The sequence below is a fragment of the Centroberyx gerrardi genome, chromosome 5 (assembly GCF_048128805.1).
Source record: "Centroberyx gerrardi isolate f3 chromosome 5, fCenGer3.hap1.cur.20231027, whole genome shotgun sequence".
Taxonomy (NCBI): Eukaryota; Metazoa; Chordata; class Actinopteri; order Beryciformes; family Berycidae; genus Centroberyx; species Centroberyx gerrardi.
The window spans coordinates 6500880-6519708 of record NC_136001.1 but is presented as its reverse complement, the minus strand read 5'-3'; the positions used below and the strand labels follow the sequence as shown (position 1 = coordinate 6519708).

The window sequence follows — 18829 nt, the reverse complement described above, 5'->3', positions numbered from 1 at the left end:
AAGTCTTAGGCACATGTAAAAAAAAAATCCATAAAGTGAAGATGCTTTCAAAAATAATGAAATGAAAAGTTTATAAATATCAAAAAATGTACTATAAAGAGCAGTCTACTGACACACTAATGCAGAAAACAAATAAACATCTAAGACAAAATTTCTTTCAGTATCCACACCAATAAACAATTGCTGAATTGCGTTTATTTGAAAATTGTGAAAGAAACCGTATGTCTATTTTGGTTTGCCTGACTTTGAATAGAGTCAGAAATATCACAATAAATAAAGTCAATGCCATGTTGCATAAAATCTCTTCCTACAGTACAAAAAATAAACTGTCACAGTTACAAAAGGATGTCATATGTCTTTTGGGGTCAAAATAAGGCCCAAGGTAAAAGGCACGTACATTTGGAGACATTCATTGTCTAAATGTGATATTAATAATACTTTCATTATGCTACCTTCCTCCTGATGTAGAGATTACATTTGTCGTGCAAAATTATACCTTTGAAAACAGCAGACAACTATGAAAATATAGCAACCAAGTTTGCTGAGGATCAGTTTGTTCCTATTGTATACACTGATGGTGAATGACATGTCAGACATACCAAGACGGTGACCAATATCCACTGGCTCACCTATTACAGTAAAAAGTAATTTGCCTACTTTAGGCAACAACTTTCATCTTGTGATGAAATGTCTTCTCCTACTTTCTCCTACTTCCTCTCTCCAGAGACGTTTTCCAGCGTGATGTTGCTTTTTGAAAAGCACTTTGAATATAGTTCCCCAGGTTAGTACTCTCAAAAATAAGAATTAATATGCTTCGGAGATCAATTCAGGATCAACTTCTGATGCGTTTACAACACAGTATTTGGATTATCCATAACGAGGCCTACACAGAGCAATCATAAGGATCTCAAAATAACTGGAAGAACCTGCACTGACCTGCTACAAGAGTTCAGGGTCAGAGAGTTCAAGCTGAGTCTGTGGATGAGTGAAGTCGCAGCCTCATCTAAACTTGAGGTAGGCTGGCGTGGAGTAGTTGAAGAGCAGGAAGTCCATGCGGTAGAGGTTGTACAGCTTCTTCTGGTAGAAGGGGCTGATGTTGTGGAAGAACTGGGCTGCCATGTCTCCTGTAGTCCTGGTACTCTTGGAAGAGGCCGGGAAGGCGACCTGGCCCTCCACCCCGGCCAGCTGCAGCACGTAGCGGGAGTCCTGCTCCAGCGTCTCGTACTTGCCCACCACGTCGTAGTGGATGAGGCAGGGGTGGCACAGCGAGTGCACCCGCTCCCAGTGCTCGTTGAAGGGCTCTTCTCGCTGGGTGGCCGGGTCCACAAGGTAGTACACGAACTCCTCGAAGGAGACGTCGTTGCCTTGCTCCAGAGCTTCCGGCCGGGGATCTGGCCGGTGGCGCCGGACTATCTTCGTGCCGTATCGTTTATGAAAAGCCGTGTTGTAGCTCCGCGTGAACTTGTTGCGGTACGCCGATACCAGCCGCTCGAAGGGCTCGCGCACGAAGACAAATTTCAGGTAGGAGCGCAGGCGCTGGTTGATCTGGGAGGTGGAGTACTCCGACAGGGTGCGGAGGTTCCCCGGCACGTGGGCCTCGTTGGCAGGAATGGCCAGCGGATCTCGGTGGGGCCCGGCAACGCCCGTCAGGACCATGAGCACTCGCTTCCAGTTGGTGCAGGCCACCTTGGGCACATAGCAGTACAGCATGCCATGCTGGTCATCCACGATGACGTGCTTCAGGTCCTCGGGGATAAGGACTCGGCGTTTGCGGGTGTACGAGCGGCAGGCCTCCTCTAACAGCTCCCGTCGGCCCTGGTGAATCGCCTGTACCGCTGATTCAACCTACACAAAAACAGGAAAGAATGAAAGAAACAATGAATGATCAACCCTAAAATAACTAGTGCACTTGTGGTCAATCTTTGGACCACTTCAATGTATTTTTACTTCAAGAGATTCAAAAACTGTGTGAGTCAGAACTAACCTTAACCCAGTCAAACAAAACGGGACAAGCAAGGAAAAAAGCTAAAGAAAACTAAACAATGTATTATTTAAGAGTTTAAGTGGAGTAGATGCCCTGCGTGTTTTGCATCAAGCTTCATTTATTCATCTTTTCCTGCAGTTAGGATAATGCGGAGTATATCGAGTTCTTCTTCTGCAAATATACTCTCCGACACTCACACCCACTTCTCCTCAGGAGGTCTTAATCACGGTCGATCCCCTGCCATCCGCACACCGCCTTCATAACATCACGGGTCACCCAGTTCAGCTTGGCCTCCTCGCGGCACAAACCCCTTATTTACCTCTTTCATTTGCTCAGCCCGGCTCACCGCTGCAGCGGTCGGAGCCCTGAGACTCTCAGCCTGACTCGCTGTCTGACCGTATGTGTGGCTCTCTGTCTTCACTGGAGAAGACACTGGCACATCAAGGACAGACCGGGACTGGCCAAACACCGGCTCTAGTGCCAACAGTGACCCTTCTCTCACTGGGATTTTGCATACTGTATGTATATAACGCTGTCTTCTAACTTCTATCCGTTGATCTGAGCTATATGCATGATTTAGAAACATGTAGGGAGTGCGATCAATGGACCAATATCTCAAGTGCGTCACAACTGGTCAGTGAGACACTTTTCCAAGGCAACCAATGTGATTTCAACTCAAGTTAAAAAGAAGATTCTGTTGATTTAAAATAGCTGACTGACCAGGGAGGACTGATCTCTTTGGTTGGATCTTTTGTGAGCACTGACTGCACTTCCTGTGCAAAGGAACACAAAAGCCTTTACCTAGATATGAAAATTAATAAATCTACGGTATCTGGCGGTAATCCAGTGCACCAGCTGTTTTGATCCAGCTATCATACTAAACTCTAGGAGACTCCGATCCCCCGAGCACAGCAGCACAACAGGGTTCCACTTGGGGAAGCTACTAAGTGAAAAATAAAGAAAATACCACAAGCGATTAAAAGTAAATCATGTCCTTCGGAGTCGTTTTGGTTTCTGGCATGTGTACCTCCGTCCTGCTCCCAGGGAGCTTTAATTGGAAACAGCTCTTACAGAACCACTATTAGTGGACTCTGTTGCCAAGCATGCATCTCTTTAACATTTATATGGAACAATATTTTAAATTTTGTCTGCAGTTTAGGTGGAGGGGTGTTGAGACTCCAATGGGTGGGGAGTTTTTGTTCCAAAACAGAATGTGGGCCAAGTAATCATTGAGTCGCTGATTGATGAAGAACCCCATCAACCCCCCACAGATATATTATGGTCATTTTGTGCTATGGGGCAGTAAAAATCCTACTTATTGCACCTTTAAACTATAATAATGTTCACTGCATTAACTATGTAAAAAAGTTGTTTAATTTATTGTACTCAGCGATATAATGTTATATAAAATAAGCCCTATGCAGAGGTCAAGATGCTTCGTACTGACGGCGACATAATGACTTCCCCTCCACATAAGAAAAATAAAATGTTGATGACTTTATTAGACTTCTTGTTGTGTAGCATCCCTTGCATAGCCTGTACTAATTATACTGTAATAGTAATCATAAAGTAATACTATTGTACAAAACACCCCAGCTGGGAAAATAACTGCCGAGGTTATTACTTTTTATGATACTGCTGCATGCCTCCCCCATACCTGAAAAAAAAAAATCACAAGGTGAACGCCATCCTTATCATAACTCCTTTCTTGCCCTCATCAAACGCTGCTCCAAACCACTTTATTAAGCTCTTAAATGTCTGCAGTCTGAAGCTGCCAACGCGAACCCATGAATCCTCCACAGTAAATGTCATTGGTGTAATTAAACAAAGACGCTTGACCTTTTTCCTGCTGAAACTAGACATCAGAAGGAGCTGTACTAGATCAAGGGTCATTTGTGTGTAAGCCACTGAGTTTCTTTTGGGTTTCGACTGATATGAGTTTTTGAAGGCCGACACAATACTGACATTTTTGGATCGAAGCTGCCGATAGCTGATATTTCGCGCTGACATTCAATATTGTTAAATTTATTCATTTTCAAGCAAAAAATTCACTCTGAATTATATTCTTGTCAGTGGAAAATCTTATGAAACAGCATTTAGACCATGAGACACTAAAACTCCACATGGAAACCCAGGATGACAACAATAATAATAATAATAATAATAATAACAAACATATACATTCTTGTGAGGAATCTGATCAAAATGTCTCATTAGAATCAATTCAGGTTAAGGGCTTCCCATAGACAACCAGTGTGGTATTGATCAATTCTACAATAAATATGTAACCAATCAAACTGCATCATATCCATCATATCCACTTTTTTTTAATAAAAGGCCAATATCAGTATAACCCTATATAATTTGTACCTCAAACTAGTTTGAAATAAAAGTTGAAAGCTGAAAGCAACAATGACCAAATTCAATTTCAAACCATTGCATTCAGTTTCAAATTTGACAATACAAATTCTGCAATTCTGCAAAATGGGCATATGCATTGGTAAACCTGATTAATACTGTGGACTGAAACAAATTGTGTGAAAAAGGAAAGAAACAGCTCAGACGGGGATGTGTCCGAACAGAAGACGTCCGTGTGTCCATAAGGACCCAGACTGCAGACTGTTCACAGTACAGCTAGGAGATCCTGGTTAGAGGAGACTGACCTGGTCCCCGTCGTAAAGTGTCTGTAGAGGACTCCTCCTGGATTTCTGCCCACTCCTCCCTTCGCCGGCTGGATCAGAGGCTGAGGAAACAGAGGTACATCTGTCAGGAAATGTGACGAAAAGAGCTTCTCTACACCTCTTCTGTACTGGGAGAGGGAAAGATGTGTTGAGTTAAAGCATCAGAACGTGTTTAAAATGAAGCTGCATTCAAACTTACAGTGCATGACCACTCGCTCTACAACAGTTAAGTGCTTATGTCCTGTCTCTAAATGGCGTGTTTGCACAATATCAAGTGAAATTTGATGATGACCGATTACTCTTCTTCATGCTTGTGCAGTCTGGCTTGAATCCACAAGTACAAATCAGCTCCAAAGATCATCACACCAAACCCAGCAAATATAGTTTTTGACAGAACTAAAGTAGGAAGAAAAGAGAATCCATTAGACGAAAACAGCTAAAGTTTAGAGACTAAACTGGAGTAACACTTTTTCATTTGACTTGAGTCTATTGTATGATGTGAAATTCACTTCAAGACGTGTTATTGCCACGGCTTCATATGCTTCAGTGCACTTGTGATGGTACATAAAAAAAGGGTTTGGCAGTCCAAAACATGCAATTTTCCGCATTCAAAAATGTCACATTTGTCAGACACTGTGGTTGAAGGGAAGCAGAGAGAGAACCCAAAAGCCCAAGATAAGGGTTCTTTACGTTGAGAAGGATTGCTGGGGACAGGCTTGATCTAAAGGTTTGCATGGATGAACCCGATTGCCTTGGCATCAGATTACGCAATTTGGTAGGGGAATCATTTTAGCTCATATGAGAGATGACAAGGACAGAGACACAGGATCAATCCACAGTACACAACCTTAGAGGATAAAAACAGAAAAGACAGAATTACACTGTGGACCTCTCACTAACAAGACAAGCACAAGCACTGGGAAATACATACAAAAGCAAAACACTCAAATACATTATTTAAAAAGTTTGAGTCTATCCATCACTCATATTTAGTGTACTGTGGCAACTCTATCTTCTATCTTATCCGAGTGCAATGTTTTAGTTTTAAATGCCATCAAATACAACCAAGGAGTGGGGAAGACTCACAAAAATCAATCACTGCCCTCCTTTTCTGTAAGATCTGCAGTATTCATTATTATGACTAATGCCAGCTTAGCTTAACTCTGATCAATCTAAGAAATCCAACTTTGTCAAGTTCAAAGTTAAAGAGAAGCCCACTCTGTCTATACATTCTGTGTCCTTTTGCATCTGGTTGCCAACAGATTTGTTTGCCAGGCAGGCTTTTAACTTCAAGTAAACAGACAGAACTTTTGACCCCATATTATAAAACACCACTTGCCTATGTTGTGGGATATAAGTGGATATAACTTCTCAGTTATGACCATCATATACATCACTGAGCTCTCTATACATGATCTTAATCCACTTGGGTGTGAAAGTCAGCGGATGAAGACGTGACGACTACACAAGTGATAGGAGACTGTGTTTGACACAGTTTAACCAAAACCATCAACCGTCGTGATCTACGAGGTTCAGGACCAGACCCTAAATCTCTCTGCTGCAGTGTTCAGATGTGGCATGTGGAACCAAGCAGGGAACATTTACTGAGGTCAGCCTCTGACCCCAGAAGTCCCGGGTAATACAAAAAGAAATAAACCTTAAGCCATCATCCCTCAAGAGCGTTTGCACTTGTCTCTCGCAAAATCCATCTCCATCATTACATTCTTTTCTCGCGAATGTAAATGCGATCGTCTGCCTGCAATATTACTGTAGTGACAATGTCTACTTTTATTGCCAGTGACCATAACGACACCAGAATTGGATTTTGGGAAAATAGTGTGTTACTTTTACATAAAAATCTTGCCTACTGCAGCTTTAATGACATTTTTTTCACAAAACAGAGCAAATCCTAGGCAGTGGCAACTGATCTCTCCTCTCTCAAACTTAAAGATGCCAGGACTGGATTGTCATTAAATATAGAAGCAAAATAACATGTTGCAATGACCTCTGAAGGGCTGCTTTCTACAAGCAGATTTCATTTTTCCCCCCACGTTGCTGTAGCTTATTGAGAATGTGACGGACTACTGGAAAGGAATTCTTACAATTTCCCAGATACTGCCCACATTTGACCATGACATATTAATAACTTAATATTTTGTCAAACATTTGTAGCCACAAGCAGAACTAATATAAATGCAGCCTGAAAGCAAGAGTAACGGCAATAACTTAGCCGCAATCAGAGATAAGCTTCATCCCCAAAGTGATGCAACATCGAATGAAAGAGGCGGGGGCAATAAAAGCAATACACCGCCTCCATTTTTGAGCAATATCATGAAGTAACTTACTGTCTGATGTGGAAGTTGTTCAACAGAAACTGAAAAAACTATTGCCAAAGTAATAATGTCCAAAATGATGAAGTGATGAGAGATAACCCAGCCGCAAACAAGACACTTATTCAGGAAGTCAGCAGACTCTGTGGCCAACAGAGAAACCGAGGCCTTCACTTCCATTGCTTCCACTTTACAAATCCAATTAAATACGACTCGCATTCCTGAAATGCCAGCTTCTCCAGTCCTTTACGTCTTGTATTACACACATGTGGAATAGAGGCAGCGCTATCCTGAGCTTCCCCCCCCCGGAGAGAGTTTCTACCATTATGGTTCACATTATCTTGCCACAGTCAGCAGTCGGGTTCAGAGGTCAACATGTGGCTCCTGTCAAGTAAAGGCAACATTTCAACTCGGCAAGTCGTCACAAAATAGTACAACAGAGTCTTTATTGAAGACCTAGTGGATGCACAGGACTAGAAGAACAGGCATGCAAGAATGGCTAGCAAATTCTTCAAGGGTTTGCGAGGGCCAAACTCATAGAAAATTAATCTACACACAAGTTCCCCATCATGCCATGCCCATACACACGCAAACAAGAAAAATATGTGTTGCTTCCATGAGAATAAAGGATTTTCACTGGAGGAAGCGCCTGGAATCGCATGCTGTGGACGGATTAATACTAAATGCACGAATTCAGAGAGGGAATGAAAGGGAGACCTAACTGCTGTGGACTAAGCACACACACACACACACACACACACACACACACAGAGGAAAGGTTGGGCACATCAAAACTAAGAGTGAAAGCTGCCACGCGGTCATTTCCCTCTTTCCTTTCTATAGCACTGTGGATGGATGAGGACATGAAGAGATTGCTCAGATAGGGTCCATTTGATTGAATTTTCTGATGAAGACCTTCTAGTTTAACAGATAAGAGCAGCATGGACACTATTGCACGAAGTAGCCAGGCTCGCATGACAACCCATAATCTTGTCTAGGTCAATCCAATCAAGAAGTGGCGTTGAATCCTAATATTTATGTCACCTTTGAACTCGTGACTGTAAATACCCTATCTGCCTGACAGAATTCAACCCTGTGCCATGTGTGCACACATGCCAGCCAGCCAACACAGAGGGCCTTAGCAGACCTTCCTTGGGGATTTGATGCACAGTTTGTGCAGGGAAAACATCTCTGTGGTGAGTTGCTTGGACTGCTAGAACGTTGATGCATGTTCACTACATGAACCGAAGGCAATAGTGGCTTTTTAGTTGCGTCTCGAATCTCCCCAGCGAGCACGTCCGGTGGCATCGTGGAGGTTCATTGGAGAATTGGCTGTGGGCAAATAACGTCTAAATATAAGACAACCAACCAGTAAAGAGAGATATCTGAAAAGGATTGTTGTGATGTGCGTGTAGGTCCATTCAGTGACCATGTCGATTACATTTTCAGATGGCTGAGTTGTACATTTAGAAAAGGATAATCAGCTGTTCACATGCAGCAATGGATGCCCAAGAGCTGAGGACCTCCAATATGGCCGCCAGTGGGTGTGTTATGTCAAATGAAAGCCTTCAAAAGGAATATTCTGTGTGTGGTTCTGTAGCCAGGATAGCACAGAGAGCAGCTGAGGGATGGTGTGTGTATGTGTGTGTGTGTGTGTGTGTGTGTATGTGTCCACCTCTCTTTCCACACCGTGGTGAGACTTGGCAAGTCATGGGTGGCAAGCAGCTTATGAGCGGTGAACCCACTGACACACTCCATGGGGCAGCCAGCCAATGGGAATCTCTGCATGTACAGTACTAAATGTATAGGTAACCCACCAAAATACAAGGGATACCTGAATAAATGAGGGATACAAAGTATATTAAACTGGAGAACCAATACATAAAACGCAATTTTGAGTTATCAACGTTCATCCCAAGGTAAAACATGTATGGTGAACAGAGTGGTGACTATGCCCCAGTCCATAGGGCATTAGTGGTCATTGAATGGTTTGATGAGCATGAAAGCAATAAAACAACAAATTCAATTCATGAAGCTTGCATGGGTGATGTTGCATTCCTGCAAAATGGCTCCAGTCAATTCTAGAAACTATGCCAAGGTAATTCTAAGTTGGAGTTTCCTTTATTTTGGCCTTGTAGTACAGTTTACTGTGGGACAAAGCCTGTGGATACACAAGAAGCAAAAAAAAGAAAAAAAGGTATTGGGGAACACACACATAGATTTCCATACAAAACATGTACTTAAAGATCATCTGAACTGAATGTGAAGGAACAGTGGCAAATCCGGACACAATCTGGACCCTTTTCAGTGGGAAACTCTTTGAAAATGTAATCAAATGACAAGTACAGACAGTTTAATCTGAGCCGAGGAGCTGACAGGTTGTGTTGTGAAAATGTCAAGAAAGAAGAAACTAAACATTCTTTCCTATTTTCAACCCAATGTGAGTGATAAAACAATGTGTTCAAGTGAATTCAACTTGTTGCTATGAAGTAGCACCGTTATAAGCGAAGCTAGGCTGCTGTATTTCTGCCTCTCCACCATGTTGACGTTCCCAAACAGCCCAATGGACAGAAATCTATCCGTCAATAATTATGTCCGTTTTCCGACGGATCAGTGTGGCCGCAGCTAGTGGAGTTCAACACACGCACCGTGGACCTGGACAGGATCTGTACTTGTTAACTGTCATGATGTTAGCCATGCTGACTTATGCATATTGGTCGTCCGCACTGTCAACAGACTGCAAAATATTATGAGTTAATAACTTTGGAATATTTACAGGCATTAAGAGAGACTAGAAACAGAGAGTAGAAACAGTGGAGTTCCAACCTGGAAGTGGTACAGGATTGGGGCTCCCACCATTGCCAATAATGTAAAGAAGCCCACTTTCCTTCACCTCTGACCAAGTGGCCAAAACCACAGGTGAACTTTGAAGCCAATAATGAAGCGGCGGCAGGCGGCTAGATGCCGGCTCCAAAAAGACTCCAAGACGCCCAACTCCATGCAAGTCAATGGGGCCACAACCCAACTTCTCACTGAAAATATAGTCAATAATTTTTTTCAACAAGAGGTTATGGTCTCAGTAGCTAATTTCACTTCTTGTGTCAGTCTGTGCCTGTGACTCTCTGTTATCACTTATTTTGAGATCCAGTGAAATGTTTAACATATCTTTCCACTTCCATTGTCAGTAGGGGTGGGCGAAATGGCCCTAAAATAATATCACGATATTTCAGGGTATTTCTGCGATAACGACGATATGACAAAATACTGAAAAATATTTTATTATTAATTTCAAGAACATACAATTGCAACAAAATAAGTGTTATAGTTTTATATGTCGGCATAAACGTAACAGTTTGCCTTCAAATATTCAGTAAAAACTAAACAAAAATGATCTCTCAGTTATTTTGTCTGCTTGGTTTTGAACTCACAGTAGCTGTTGAGCTCTCCTCGCTGGATTTTTGGCTCTCCTCGTACTGAACCGGGTGCTTCTGCTTGTGGTGGTGAAATAAGTTTGATGTATTGCCCCCTTTTGTTGTTACAGTCTTCTTGCACTGCTTACATATTACCGTGGTTTGTTGTACATCTGCTCTTTTGTAACCAAACCACTTCCACACTACTGAAGTCGCTCCCCTTTTTGGAATTAACTCCACCGTGGAGCCGCTTTCAGCCATGCTTGTTGTTGCTGTGCATAAGTTCAGGCCTGGATTTAAGTCATTTTTAGGGCAAGGCCACTTTGGCCTTTGATAAATACAAATTTATTGGGGCATCGCGACCAAAATGTAGGGCACCAAGGCCAAAACCAATGGTTATTAAAATCCTTTTTTCAGTCCTTTTTCCTCAACAAACTAAACATCCTAATAGAAAAATTAAGTGCTGCAGTATGATACAGCACATATGTAAGATGGCTCAGACTGAAAAGTTAGTTACATGTCCAGTAACACACGATAACGTAAGTGTAACCCAGGTTATTTTCTGTGTCTACAAATTACAGATGTCCCCTAAACGCCTCACATGCAGACTATCAGTAGACGCTACAATTTACCGATGTTCCCTAAACGCCTCATGCAGGCTACTGCTACTGATAGTGTTTTTGCTGCTCTCAACCCGGTTAATTTTGCTATATTCTTCATTACAGCGGCTAATTACCCGCTGTACATTTAAACTTACACTAGTTCTGCTCAAGCACTCATAGCTCTCTCCTTCTTTTAGCGACTTTCTCGCTAATCCCACAGTTGTTTACACGCTTTTCAGATCTGCTAGTTACTTATCTTAGCAGTTAGCGATATCTTAGCAGTTAGCGATGGCTTCTCTCTCTCCCTTTCAGTTTAATTAATAATTAGCTGTTAATGTTTACGTTAACGTTACACATATATTTGCGGGAGTGGGAGAAATCTCACGCTACTGTTGATGTCCAGCGTGATGACGGAGACACTGGGAAACGTAAGTTTGTTTATTTGCTGCGTCGCATGTAGTTTTAAATGAGGAAATCCGCAACTTTCTTTTAAGGGCACAACGGCCAGTTCGGAACAGGGCATGCCAAACTGGCCGTGTGGATAGTTCATTTTAGAAGGGGCATTACGGCCACACTCCGGGGCATCCACGGCACTGGCCGTTTGGCCGTGGTATAATTCCTGCAGCGTAGCGATGTGACCTCATTACGTCAACAAGTCGGAATATTGCCATTATCACGATATGAATTTTTTTTATCATATTAAAAATTATACCGGTATTATCGTGAACGATACGATATGGCACACCCCTAATTGTCAGACAACTGCACAACCATAAAAACTGACTTGATTCAGTGTCACAAAATGCTAACAGGCCAGGACTTCTGTTGCATAGCTGAGCTATCAAAAAGACAAAACGATATCTAACAAGCTAACGTACCCAGTAACATTTTGTGTTTGTCTCCTTCGTGCAGCAAATTTTGAAAATGGCAACAATAAGTTGCTACACACTTTGCACTGCAAATACACAAAAGTATCCAAAAACATTGTGGGAAAATATAGGCCAACATATAGTAGCAACATGCCACCAGCTTTCGTTAGTCGTAGTTAGCCAGTTAGCATTTTAATGGTTTAAGACGAGTAGATTTTAATAGTCGTCCATTTTGTTTCACAAAAAAAAACAAAAAACAATTTGATAGAGGGAAATTTCTGTGTGTATAACATGGTATTTATTATAGGAATACACAAAATGTTATGACAGCTTCGGCCAGAAGAGACAGAAAAAGTGAATTTTAATATTTGAATTTTAGCATTGGTGCTAATGGGAAGTCCCCTTATATGGCGTTTTCCCCTTCTTTCCAGTCACGTCCTTCCCCTCCATTTCTATCTATACACACATGCCACACGCCATGGTGAGACCAGAGATGAAAGCTACCTACTTCGGAGTTACAGCATAGCAGTTTAACTTTGGCCATCTGCAGCCCAGCCACTGTCAACCCAACAGCTGCTCACTAGCTACAACTAAGTAACCGTATGCCAAAAGAGCCAGCTTGACTGCCAAACTAGCTCATAGAAATGAAAGCTAATTTCTACCACACAATTATAAGCTTCTCACTCAGTGGATTTATCTCTGCCAAGATGCCAAATGAAGCCTATTTGCTGGAATGAAAAGAGTCAGAGATGCTAATAGATCCTGCACCCAAGGGAGGCTTTGTCCTCTGCCTCGAGGTACCAAGGTGAGGGGGCATTTTGTGGTGAATGTTGCTACAGTACACTGATTTATTTCGACCTGATTTCTAAACATATTACCACTTCCTTATGGAAACTACCAGTGAGTCCAGAACACATTTCTAATATGACCACTCCCAAAGCCTGCCTTTTTTTTTTTCTTTAAATGAAATGCCGGCCAGTCAGCAGAGGTAACGTCTGAAAGAATTTGGGCTCTGACAAATAGCTGGCAGACTATGAGTGAGTATTTCAGCAACAAGCTGAGATGGCACACTTATTGGGCTGAAAGAGCGTATTATGTGTCGTCACTACCCTGCTAATGCGGCATCACTCAACGAGCATGGAAATTTACAATCCACCTTTTGTCATGTGGTATTTCAATACAGCCAGACTACATAAAAAACACATTTTCAGGGAAGAAACTGCTTAAATTGTTGAAGTCAAACTGCTGGGTTTCAGAGGAAGCCAAGGTGAGGTACCGTCCGTTTGAAATAGCAGTTTCTCCAAAGTGACAAAAATGTTACCACTGAACCTGGGGAGACCCACACAGCATCTAAAGCAGTAGACTCAAACCATGTGCCATGGGGCCAAGAGTCTGCGGGTCGTCATTCCAACCAAACACTACACCAGCTGTTTTCACTAACCAACACACCTGATCAGTAAATCATCTGCTGTAGTGTTGGAATGAAAACCTACAGACTCTCAGCCTCATGGCCCATGGTTGGACTTATTCTAAAGGGATTCACCAACACTCAACCTGAAGACCATTCAGAGCAAGCGGACCAGTCCCATTGGTCTACCCCTCTGTAGACCCAATGCTGTCAAACCCTCTCTTCTGCATTTTGCCTGGCTTGTACAAAACCAAAGGGCGTAGGAAATGCAAAATATAGAAAGGCCAATGTGTGTTCCTCCTGTCCCTGCCATAAACGGAGCTCTGTGTTTAGGTCCCACTGGGAAAAGTGGGGCCCCCGCCCCCTCCACGGCCTCTCCTGCCAAAGAGCTTTACTGAGAGACACACTGTGCGAGGGAGAGCCTGATCCTTAGGCCGCAAATGCGTGTGTAAAGGGTGTCAGAGCAAAGGCAGAGGCATGTGGGTGGTGTGGTGTCTGTTTATTGAATCTAGCATATGCAGATGTGAGATATGCATCTTACTGATCTTTCTCAGAGACATAAGTTCAAGAGGCTGCCGGGATCAAACGCGCATTTGTGTTGTTCTAACACCAAAAAACAAAGAAATTTGGTGCACCGACATATTCGGCAGGAAGACATAAGTAGATGTCCCAAGCTGTCTGCTCTGCTTCTATGGATCCTCTCCAATGTTTAAGTCATTTATTGGAGGATTGATTGCCTGCCAAACCACTTCACAATCTACCCTCCGCCATGTGCCTATCGTGTTTCAGCCAGTGAATACCTGCCACTTCCCTTAGCTTTCAATGTTCATCTCTGAAAATGCAGAGTCAGCACGGTCTGCATAAGGAGAATTCTAGTACCACATGGCAAACCTTAAATCTTACTAAAACAATGGGATTCTCTAAAGAGGAATAAAGGCAGAGTGGAGGTCTTATTGAGCAAGATCTACACTGGATGAACATGCCCACAAGTCATCTTGGTCCCATCTCTCCGTGGGTAAATCAAATCCTTTGGGGATTGCTTCCACGCTGACAGCAGCTGGCCTTAATGGAAGCCAACTATAGACAAAGGAAAACTTGGACTGAGAGGAGAAATCCATGCTCCAGAGTAGTCGCTGAATAATCAGATCCTGCAGCACCATGTTGTCATGAATATGCAGCTGGTTGGGGAGGAGAGCAGGTTGGAACAGCAGGGCCACCCTAAGCTGTCATCAGATAGCCTTGGACGGCCGAGGCAGAACTGATTTCAACTGGCAACTCCAAAGTATCATTAGGAGGATCAAGTGAAACACTTTGACTTTCTGGACGTTCTGTTCCGAGTCAGATTAGATAATGTCAGATCCAGAACTCTTCTTGAGATTTGTTGGAACAGAGAAACAACTGATACTGTGTTCTATCTTTGGAAGTTTTGGAAGATTTCCACCGCCATGTCCGAAATATTTCCAAGGGACTCTAGAGCAAATTTGTTTAGTGTACAGCAGGTGTTCCCGATGACGCTGGTGTGCTGAACAGTTAAACTTTATGACCCTCATGGCCTTAAGTCAAGCCCAGACAAGGAAGGTATGAGGTGGGGGGACTCTTCTTAGTGCAGTGATAATGGCAGCTGCCCCAAGGCCTGAACAATACTCTCAGGCTCACTTTTACCTGCAGCTCTTGATGGTTTTGCTTGGAATAAAACAACTTCGTAGGCTGCCTGATAACCATCAACTGGGGCAATTCAGAGTAGGCGTCAACTCACATCTGTATCACTTCCTGGCATCATATAAATCAGTGTCTCTAACAGCACAAGCAGCTGACTGTGAGTTTTATAGGGGGATGTGCAGGAGAAGATCCTGACAGCGGCCATACCGTATACACTCCACAGACCATGTTGTGCCACGCAAACTTCTCCTCTTCACTCCTTGTGTTTGTGTTACGTTTCTAGAGAATGCACAACTGGCCTCATAGGAAGGCCGCACATTGCGAGAAATGTCCATCTTAGTAAGTCATTTGTGCCGAGTCATAAAATCCCATATTTCTTCAGTGTAGATTTTTCTAGAGCCAAGTGACACTGTCTTGAAGTGAGGTGGATTTCTCCACTAATATCAAAATAATGTTTCGAGTCAAGAAAAGCCTTGAAACGAGTTGATTTGTATTGGAAACAAGTGGAATTATCTCAACCCAAATGTCATGTTTTTTTCACTTATTTTAAGAAAAATAGGGTTTTAGGACTCAAATCAAGCTGGCATGACTTGATATGATGATATTTTTTGGCAATGTATGGTGCCAGGGCAACATACATGACATATAGCCCCCATCCAAGGAAGGTTATATAATTATCCTAACTTTTGAAAGGGCTTTAGCATAGGCAAACAATTCAACAAGAGAATATCCCACTGTGTCATGGGAGTACATTCCTTTGTTACGTGGTAGCTCTCTTGCAGCTTTATACTGTCTTTTAACACTGTGACCTTTACCCCAGACAGAGCAATCTAGACTGAGAAAAGAAGGGGTTCTAAATGCAAATAGGAAACACCGGCTGCATATCTGAAACCAGTTTAAAATGATTTCTTACAGGCAGGCAGGTTTTAATATAGAAGCATAGGTGCATTATTCCATGTAGATTGAAGCTACTTCAAGTTCAAGTTTATTGTCATTCATCCACATACATAGTATACAGCTGAACGCAATGTTGTTCCTCACGGACCAAGGTGCTAACACACAAAAGATAAAAAATAAAAGATAGCATATTCACAAACATCATACTACACAGGAAAAAGTACTTGACACCAAATTCCCACAGCTTCGTCTATAGCCTCAAAACAGTGCTAGATGAAACTTGCATTACTAATAAGCTACTTCAATCGTGTAATAGTGCATTTCAAACAAATGTTTTTCAGAAGTATGATATGATAGAACCCATATGGTCTCCATTAGTTTGAGGTTGGTCTTTCATACAGTAGATTCCCAATAAGAATCAACCAGAACTGACCTCTTTTTTTAAAGACATACCGAGAACCTCCTCACAGTACGGGCTATATAAGCCTTTTTGGCTCATGATATAGCTGGGCATGTCTGAATGAGGCCATTGTATGTGGCAGAGAGGGACCTGGAGGAGGTGGAGACGGGTCTCAGTGTCGGGCCAACCCCGCTACCAGCTGCAACTTCTCCCAACCTTCCTCCATGTCGCAGAGGAAACACTCAACCAATCAGCTCGGTAATTAAATTGTTCCTCTATTGCGTTCTACAGCCGGCAGGGAAATGGAGACACAGGGTGGGAACCGGAGAGGAAAATCTTTTAGTGAAAGCTGTTGAGAGACAGCTGGGCTAGGAGGTACAGTATAATGACACAGTGTTAATAAATGAATACACACACAAACACACACACACACACACAAATTCCTTCACAATGCTCTGCATGTCCCCAATGGTTCAAAATAGATCTGGGACCCCTTCCTCCAGTGGTGTGCTTATTAATAATTAGATCAGATCAGAATCAGAACAATGTCATCTTTATGGTGAAATGACATGAAGACATGTGATCAGCAGACCTCATACAGTATAGGACCAGTTGGCCTGCTGCACAGTGGTTAAATTAGGACTTTTATTAACATAATATGGGCTAGCTTTTCAAAGAAAGTCAATGTAATATGTCTGGTTAATTCTACTTTATTAATGTTGAAGCAATAGGAGTTAACTGCAATAAAAGCTGCTTAAATTACACTATACATCACCCAACAGTGACAGTATCTAGCTCTGAAATAAATGTATTGTCTAGATTACATTTGACATACACACTTTAGAAATATGTTCCAAAACATACCGAAATAGTAAAAAAGTTTTTTTCCCCTACATTTTGATACAGATCTCTATTCTGAAGTGTGTGTAAAATGTATCCTTTTCTGATAATAAAGCAGGATTTCAACTCACCTGACTTCAGATTGCTGTGGAAATAGAATATGACCATGATGAAACATCCTAGACACAAGGCGAGAACCATCCGATTTACTTTGGGTTTTCTCATCCTGAATCTTTGGAAATGACCAAGAAGCAGAGCCAAATCCCGTTGAGGTTCATGCGAAAAGGGGCTGTTCGGCTCGGCAGAATCGACCGGGCTGCATGGCATCTGCGTCGTGTACGTCTTATTTTATGACAGATATTAAGAGCATCGATCCGACGAGCTGACCCTTGCTGTTCCTTATTTTCCTGTACATCCTTGCATGTCCAGTCCGGGAGTTAGAGCGGCGGAGAGGCTACAGCAGCGAGCCGGAGGAGACGAGCTGCACGCGCCGCTTGCCAGCCGCTCATACTTTGTCTTGGCGCAGGGAAAGTTGATCAAGCTGCAACACTGACAGTACAGTCCGAGCCAAGGCCAGTTTGTTTTTGGAAGAGGGGATTTATATGCCCTCAGAGCGTCTTTCCAAAGGTTTGGTTCACTTGTTAACTCCTTACTCCCCAAGAACACGGTCTGCAAATGCGACAACACACCAGGGTCAAGATCGACAGATTAAGAAAAAGGTGCACTTCCGGTCATACATTTCAAAATAAAACCAGGGATTTATATAGGCTCCTAAAAGTACACAAGAAAGACCGAAACACAAAACATATACCAGATAACGTTTATGGATTTTAACGATCTTGAAAAAATTAATTGAACCCATAGCAGTGGTACAAGTGTCCCTGTAGACTGGGACCTCTAGTCCAACGACTAATTTTACACTTTTATTTTGAAGGCAAATTTGACTAATTTCCGGTGTCATTCTGACTGTTTCTGGCTACCTTGACATAACTATGGTGTCGGATACACCCCCATGTATTAGACCAAAATATGACAAACTGATTGATTAGGCTGTAGCACGACATCTGGTTTTGATTTTTTCCCTCTCACCTTCTCAGAATTACTTGATTAATCACTGTTAAATCACTAGATTTGTCAAACAAATTGTTTAAATTGTTTGGGTATACTCGCATGCAGAGGAAGTTATCTATTTCTGATCCTCACCAGTTTAGGCCCTGGGTGGATTCTCAGCTAAATTGTGATTGTGCAAGGTCATCCCACCAAACTCAGCTGCAACTGGAAAATAATGAATCATTTCTGAATTGGAATCAGCCTGCTGTCAGGATGCATATTGCCCTACTGTAAAAGAACTACTATAATACAATAGGACATAAAATAAATAATTTAAAAAAACATAAAGTAGGGGTCAGGTCACTATAAACTCACTACCACAAACACACTTTAAGTCCCTATAGGAATATTATATGAATATTAGAATGATTTTTCATTAGGGTGGTATGTTCTTCAAAATGATTTTACCATTAATTAATCTATATATCATCCAGGTTGAGGAGTAAATGATTATATGCACCAAGATCATTGACATCGTACTTCTTAATCCATTATGCCACTGAAATCCAAAATAAGATTACAAATACTGAAAAAAAAAAGGAATGAAATTGTGGACAAAACATAATTTTACATATCTTGAAAAGCTAGTTAATAATGGTTATAGGTGATATTAACTCCATTCATGTTATCATCTGTCAA

At 42.2% G+C, this 18829-nt stretch overlaps 1 protein-coding gene across 1 annotated transcript; it reads right to left on the bottom strand.

The window, feature by feature from the left end:
- Positions 1 to 334: 334 nt before the first annotated feature.
- Positions 335 to 17305, bottom strand: LOC139915126 (carbohydrate sulfotransferase 11-like). The gene is made up of 3 exons (XM_071903611.2): positions 17212 to 17305; positions 4648 to 4727; positions 335 to 1845 (listed from the first exon to the last, which is right to left on the bottom strand). The coding sequence occupies exons 1-3, from the start codon at positions 17303 to 17305 to the stop codon at positions 1000 to 1002; spliced, it is 1020 nt and encodes a 339-aa protein (XP_071759712.2). The 3' UTR covers positions 335 to 999.
- Between the last annotated feature and the right edge of the window lie 1524 nt (positions 17306 to 18829).